This window comes from Castanea sativa, chromosome 2 (genome assembly GCF_040712315.1).
Source record: "Castanea sativa cultivar Marrone di Chiusa Pesio chromosome 2, ASM4071231v1".
NCBI lineage: Eukaryota > Viridiplantae > Streptophyta > Magnoliopsida > Fagales > Fagaceae > Castanea > Castanea sativa.
Window position 1 is genome coordinate 11903890 of NC_134014.1, and position 7828 is coordinate 11911717.

Sequence of the window (7828 nt, forward strand, 5' to 3'; positions counted from 1 at the left end):
GCTGGGTTAAAAAAAAAAAAAAAAAAAAGAAGCAAAACGCGGACGCAGGAAACTTGGACGCGCTATCCAAACTCCACCTAAGACTTCTTTTTTTTGTAACCATGTCTTCTAGCAAATTTTTATTTTATTTTTATTTTTAACTTAATTTGCAATTGGCCTTTAGTTAATTGGTATTTGAGTAACAAGCAGCCTTTTAATTGCCATTACTTATATAGTAGGTTGGTAATTATTTCCCCCCATTCTACATATTCAATATATATTATACACTTTTTTCTAAAAAAAATATATACATTATACATTTATACAGTTCTTTATTTTTGAAAGAGTTTAAACTTATGACGTCCGCTTCCGATAACAGTTCTTTATCATTAGACCAACTTATACAATTCTTTATGATCAATGAAGTGTTTGCTTTGGTAATCCTTTGATAAGATTTTTCCTAATCGTTATTCCTTGGTTTTTGAGTTTTTGTTGAAGAACTTCAAAAATGTCATGAGGCAGTAAGCCTTTTGCTTTTTCAAATAGAACAATTCTTTTGTTTTTTCAAATTTTGGGTTCAAATCTTCATTTTTGAGAAAATAAAAGATATTGTCAATTTTTTCAATAAGATTTTTTTGGACTTTTCTAGTCTCGCTATTTGGTCAACTAGTCTTTCCACCAAACAATTCATGCTCAATTCACTCTTGTGATTTGTAAGAGCATCCACAATGGTTTTTTCAATCCTATCATATTTTACCATCTCAAAAAACTACTTTATCAATTATAGTATTATACCATACCATTTTACAATACACCCAACATCCCAAAATTCTTTTTTTTTTCCCATTTTATTTAAATATTCTATTTTATTCTTTTTTTTTTTTTTTACTATTTCTCTTTTTCTATTCATTTTCCTCTTTTTCTCCCTCAACCTCTAGCACCGGTTTCAACACACAGAGCTACACACACACAGAGACCCATGACTGACCACACAAAACAGAATGCACAGCTCATCAAAACTTTCTTTTTCATCCCAATTTTCTAACCAGACAAACAATACCTAGAAGAAAATTCATACAGAAAACACACAAAGTTGAGTTGAACTACGCTCTCATCCATCAAAAAGGCAAACTAAAACAACAACAAAACCCAAAACCTTCTCTTATTTTCTTTCATCTTCACACCAAACAAAAACAGATCACAATCCAAGAGTTTCAAACCCATCGGAGCCCTCACGCCGATCCAAACCCAACCCATCGACCCACCGTCGTCAAAACCCACAATCTCCACCGTTGTCAAAACCCACGCCTTTAAAGAAACCCACCACTGATGCCTCGTCAGAATCACTATCGAAGCCATCGGAGCTTCGATTCAAACCAATCAGAGCCATCTGATTCCACCGTTGTCAAAACCCACGAGGTCTTGGGTCTGAAGAGAGCAAAGAGCAAATGAGAAAAAGAGAAGGAAAAGAGAGGGAAAAAAAAAAAAATAATGAGAGGAGAGAGAAATTCCCGGGTTAAAAAGAGGAGAGAGAGTATTAAAAAAAAAATTATCCTATTCAGCTACAGTACCATCTTACATTTAAGATGGTACTTAAGCTCAATTTTTTTTTTTTTTTTTGTTGCAATAGTTACATTTTACAACATTTAATGAAGTGGGCATTTTGGGCTTGAATTGTAAAATTAGCCTACATTTGGGATTTGGCTTATCCGTTGCTGATACTCTAAGCCTCTAACACAAGATTTTCCAACACCGTTGAGTTCTTTGTAGATTTCTCTAAAGATTTCAGCATTATAGAAGTTTTTTGTTTTCAAAAAGTCCTACATAAATGTTTTCAAAGAAATACTCAAATTAATTGGAAAAGTATTTTGTTGTCAAATAAGTAATTGTGATAAAATGCTTTTAATCCAATATGAAAGTCGATGTAAATTTTTACTTCAAAAAAAAAATCGTTGAACTGATATCTTTGGTTGTCACAGTCAGCTTTGTCAACATTTTCCTTCTATATAATGACTCATCTAAACGAAATGAAGTAGACAGCCTCAATGTCTTGTCTTGTGAGATATTTGTGCCACAGACTTTCTATTTTTCGGAGTGCCACATACTTAAAATTTTTTAGAAGAATCCACGTACTTAAAATTGAATCTATGTGCTATGTTGCTAATTGCAATCGATTTAATAATATATATATATATATATATATATATATATATAATTTATTAATAATTATTCTAAAGATACCTCCAACCTACTCCCTTTATAATTTTATAAAGAGCTCTGTGCCCTCTGCCCCCAGGTGTTCGTGCAATCTAGTAATCTACTAGCATTTTGTTGCCTATAAAAGTTAAATGAATTCATTAATTAAGCAAACAAACGCTTTGGCTTTCTCAATAGTCAATACCCTCGGAAACAAAACTGCGGGAAATACAAATTTCACATTCCCTCTTCTTTTCTTATTTACAGTGGATCCCAATTTCTAAAAAACTCAATACAACAAAACACTCCCATGATTGAAGTAGAAAAACCCAAAAAGAAACAAAGGGAAAAAAAATGAATAAAGGGAGATTCTCACCAAATATGATAAGGGAAAATGTTTTTTTACGCTAGTACACAAAAAGCCCATATTTCATGATTTCATTACACATCATCAATTTTTCCTCTTATCCTTTATTATAATTATTATTATTAATTTTTTTGAGTATGTGGGTATGTACCATAACATGATTGTAACCGAAAAGCTTTAAACAGCTCACTTGTAAGTCTTAACATGAAAACATCACCACCATAACAAGAGTCAAGAGATAAACATCACCACCAACCAAAGAAAATAAAAAGCAAAAAAGAGCCGCAATATATATATTTATGCTTAGAACAACAATATCAAAAATAGGATCAATTTCCATTTCTTACAATTCATAAAATACTCTTCCAAGTCCCAAAAACAGTTAGTTAATACTTAAAACAATTATAAAAAAAAAAAAGACAAAATATAAATTCTCCTAAAAAAATAAATATAACAATAATTATAGAAGCAGGATTACACTTCCAAGGTTAGGATCCACATCCCTAAAATTCTAACACTTTTTTTCAAGAATTTCTTTGAAGAAGACCTAAGCATAAACAGAGCCATAAGATAGAGCCATCAATAGCACAGCCGCTTCTTCCTCTTCACCCAATTTCTTTCGTTGCCTCTCTACCGTTGATCTCTGCATCAAAACCTCTCTTCCCAAAGCCAATAGCCTCTGCTTCAAACTATTGCTTATCTTATTATTATTATTATTATGGTTGTTGTTATTGCTGCCATTAATACTAGCTCTCTTGCTCTTCTTGTCCTCTTTGTTCAAGCCCAAACTAGCTCTTCTCTTCTTCCTGCTTCTGATCCCACAAGCATTACACAGTGACTGCAAAAATCAAAACCCAATATCAATTTCTGATCAAGTAGTACCACAAATCAATGATAGAGAAACTGGGATTTGGATCAAGATTGTGATTTGATTACCTTTGGACCAGCTGGGCCGCCACGCCAAAGAGGGGTCTTTGTGGTACCACAATCAGCACAGGTCTTCTTGTGGGTCTCAGACTCCGATCCCTGCAATAAAACAAATAAATCATTCTGATCAAGCTCGAATCTTTCAGATCACAGATCAAACAGTAAGAGAGCAAAAGGAAATGGCAAAAAAAACTCACTTTATCACTCAGATCCACCATTTTCTTTAATGATTTGAACCGAACCAAACCAAACAAAACCCAGATTGGAGAAACCAATACCCAAAGTGGGTATTGCTTGTTTAGCTAAAAGAGGAAGTGGGTAATCCTTAAAACCCCAAAAGAATCAGACAACAAAGAGATCACAGACCTCACACTATAGCAAAATCAGAGCCACAAAGAGAGATAGAGAGAGAAGGAAAAACAGAATATAAATAAAAAAGAGCTATTCTTGTGTTTGAAATGAGAGAATCTATGGTTGTTGAAACGGAACGTTTGGGAATCTAAAAGAAACCGACATGCAATGAGAGACTGAGGCACTGTGTGTGTGTGAGAGAGAGAGAGAGAGAGAGAGAGAGAGGGAGAGGGAGAGAGAGACCGACACAAGAACCAGCCGCAGCAGATCTAAAAAAGACCACCTTATATAATTGGGACGCGAAACCCTAGCCCTATTGTATTTGTGAAATTACTTTTTTGACCTTGCCACCTTAAACTTTTTTTTCCTTTTTGTTTTTTCTATTTTTTTTTTGGGTTATTAGGGACCCGCCAAAATAATGAAAAAAAAAACGAGGGTTCTTGAAATGAAAAGCAAAAAAGAGGGCGCCATGGATTGGGAGTGAGAATTTTTTTTTTTTTTTTTGGTTGGGTTTTGGTTTGGGGGTTTAATAATTGAGTCAAGGAAAGGCATAAGTTGGTGGTGCAGTGCAGCTAGATTCCATTTTGTGGTCACACAGACGTTTTAGTATCTAAATTCACAATTTCCCATTTTTGTTAGGTCAACTGGGGGTACCACATTTTTTGGGTTCAAGACGTTTCACATTGTTGCAAACAATCAATTTAGTGTTTTTCTAGTTTCTACAGTGGATTACTATGCTTTTTTCGCAAGTACTTTTCTACTAGAACTAATTATTTTCCTGACAAGTCTGATGCTACTGATACATTTCTTTCGTTGGTACAAAGTTTTCCTCTATCTTGTAGTGACTCTTATCACTCCATCATATAAAAATTAGAAGAAAAAAAAATGGCCTCAATGTTATTTCAATTTTGCTAAATGTAACTAAAGCCATCGTTAACTTTTTGAATGTTTGTGTTGCATTTATTTCAATGTAAAATATTTTGAAGAGAATAATTTTTTTGTAGTGTTTGATTATTTTTCTGAAAATGTTTTAAAAAATATTTTTTTGATACCTTGACATGTTAATAGAATCTTGTTCTTATTATCAAGTGCCTTAAAACCAATTGTTAAGATAAAATTTTTAATCAATTGATCCACTTTTTCTAGGCAGTAAAAAAGTACAAACTTTTTATTAGTTTTTGTACTTTTCTTACTTCCCAATTTAGGTGACACCTATTTTATTATCTTTGGATTTAGCTTATTTTTTATACTTTTTTTAATGGAGGGTCTTCTTTTGTTTTAAATATACAATTGCAAGTGTAATGAGTTTTAATTTTCACCTTTTATTTAGTTAGTGGGTGATGTGGTTGTTTCCCATTAAAATAAGAAAAATGCTAACGGATACTCTTAGGGCAGCGGTTAACAATTCATTTAAAAAAAAATTAATGGGAAAATAAAAAAAAACAATTAATATTTTGACTTTTTTTTATTTCTCATAAAAGTGGTGTCAAAATTTTTTTAAAATGGATTGTTAACCATTGCCCTAAGGGCACTCATTAACATAATCCTTAAAAGAATAAAAGATTTCAGTTAAAAAAGTATTGGAGGTAAATCAAACCCATTATTTCTCTGACGATTACTCCAAGGAGATTTGTTAACACATTGCATGATATTAGGATGACCAAAAACTTTAAGTGGTGATGAATAAAATAGAAATTTAGAAAATGATTTTGCCATCCTTAGAGCAATTGTATCATTCCGGCTAAATTTTTTTGTCTATTTTACACCAACAACCTACTTTTTTTATTTTACAATACCACTTTTACAAAACACCCACATCAGAATATTTATTATACACTCTAATTTATTTAAATAATATTTTTTTATTAATATCTATTTCTTTCATTAATATGTATTTATTTCCCATCTCTCTCTCTCTCTCTCTCTCTCTCTCTCTCTCTCTCTCTCTCTCTCTCAGCCTCTCTTTCTCCCTAAACTCTCTTCCTCACTCATATCTCAAACCCAGAATTTACACATGTAGTAGATTTGGCAACGGCAGCAAGACAAATCCAGCTGTAGCAGCAAGGTAGAGTGGCGGCAGAGCAGTAGTAGCTTTGGCAACAGATCCAACTGATTTTCGTTGGGTTTTTCATGTGGATTTTTTGTTGGATTTTTCATATGAGTTTTCCGTTGGGTTGGATTCAGTTTTTATTGATATTGGTTTGGGTTTGGGATGAGTTTTTCTCTGAGTTTGGGTTGATTATGAGTTGGGTTTTCCAATGGGTTTAGCTTGATCTTTGTTTGGCTTGATTTGACGTTGATTTTGGGTCAATTTTACGGTGGATTATCAACTGTTGAAATGGATTGTGGTGGTGATGGTTGGGTGGTGCTGAGTTGGTGGTTGGATGTTTGTCATCTTCAAGAGAGGGTTGCTACGGTTGTTGGGAAAGAGAGGGAAAACCTGAAAGATGAGAGAAAAAAAAGAATAAATTATTAATATACACAGTTACGGTAACCGTGCATATTTGCATGACTGCAGCATGTGTTTATAAATACACATTTTTACACCTACTTAAAATTGTGTAAATTTTGACACTTTCTATTATAGAGGCACTGGTGCGGATGCTTTTACAGCATCAGAGAGAAGCATTCCAAATTGTCTACTTGTCATTACTAGCAAAAATAATAAGATTAATGAAAAGTATAGGAACGTGACTCTCATTTTCACCTGAAAGATTCTTTTACTGATAAGATTTTATTTTATGTATATGATAGTATATTATAGACTAGATAGTGACACAATTAATGTTTAAAAATTAAATGACGTGACAGTAGATATATTTTTAGATTTGAAATATTTAATTTGAACCATAAAATAGATCAATTTCAAATAGAGATGGTCGTAATATAAAACTACGTGTTATTGACCAGTACCCAAAAGGATCAAGGGGGTATAAAAATATAATTGTCTTTTACAATCATCAAATTTTTTTTTATGAACATATATAATTTGTTATGTGATGATTGTTATTTACTATTAGACAATGATATCAAGATTTTTTTTTTAAATAGTAAATCAAACAATTGAATAGTAATATGAAAGAATGGATTCCATTTAGTCTAATTTGTAAAATCTCTTGTCATAATATAAGAGGCGTAGGTTAGAATATTTTTTATACCATACCAATTAGAGTCTTGATTTAATGATAAAAAATAATCATCATGAAAACATTATAAGTTCAAGTTCTATTGTATTGCATATATATAAATAAAAAAATAAATTACAAATTATTTTACTCAATGTATTATTCATTTTTTACGATTGTTTTTTATCATCAACATAAGATATTAATAAATTTGTTTTTAACTTTTTAGACTTTTTTTAATGGGTGTCTTTATACACTTGTTAAGGAGTTTTTAAAAGAGTCCCAATTGCATTGAGAAGTAGTAAGCATTAATAAACAAAAAGTACACTTTCTTTTTTTGAAGAAAAACAAAAAATACACTTTCTTTTTTTGAAGAAAAACAAAAAATACACTTTCTTTTTTTGAAGAAAAACAAAAAATACACTTCAGATTAAAAAGAACTCAATAATAATCTATAAAAAGTAAATTCGATTACACTATATTATAAAATTCAACTTAAACCAGAAACTTGTTTTTAATACGATCAATTTTAATTAAGAATATTAGTTCTTCATTTATATCAAAAGCTGATTAGGGAGGTTTCCTTATTGAAAAAGATTACCCCCCCACAACAACAATGCATACATCCGAGCCCATCTTCCACACAGCCCTTAGCAAATCCTTGGCCTCACATTGGTTGAAAGCTTGTGTAGTAAGAAACCTCCCTAACAAACTAAGGGAGCATTCTTCCAACATCCTTTCCCTTTGTGAGACCCCAACCTTCATGGAGAGTCAATTGAAGTGGGTCCTAGCAAATGGTCCGTGGAGTTTTGAGGACCATCCTCTGGCATTACGAAGATGGGAGAGAGGTATGACAGCAACTTCGGTTAAATTCACTGCAATG

At 32.1% G+C, this 7828-nt stretch overlaps 1 protein-coding gene across 1 annotated transcript; it reads right to left on the minus strand.

Moving 5' to 3' along the window:
• Positions 1–2857: 2857 nt before the first annotated feature.
• Positions 2858–4086, minus strand: LOC142623219 (GATA transcription factor 15-like). The gene is made up of 3 exons (XM_075796616.1): positions 3667–4086; positions 3479–3568; positions 2858–3380 (listed from the first exon to the last, which is right to left on the minus strand). Exons 1-3 carry the CDS (start codon positions 3685–3687, stop codon positions 3090–3092), a joined length of 402 nt encoding a protein of 133 aa, XP_075652731.1. The 5' UTR covers positions 3688–4086; the 3' UTR covers positions 2858–3089.
• Positions 4087–7828: the final 3742 nt, after the last annotated feature.

Bases quoted from the DNA above. Each gene is read 5' to 3' on its own strand.
- LOC142623219 (XM_075796616.1), bottom strand. From the start codon at position 3,687: ATGGTGGATCTGAGTGATAAA. The intron at 3,569-3,666 runs GTGAGTTTTTTT...GTTTTATTGCAG, and splicing joins TGGTGGATCTGAGTGATAAA to GGATCGGAGTCTGAGACCCA. The intron at 3,381-3,478 runs GTAATCAAATCA...TGATTTTTGCAG, and splicing joins GCGGCCCAGCTGGTCCAAAG to TCACTGTGTAATGCTTGTGG.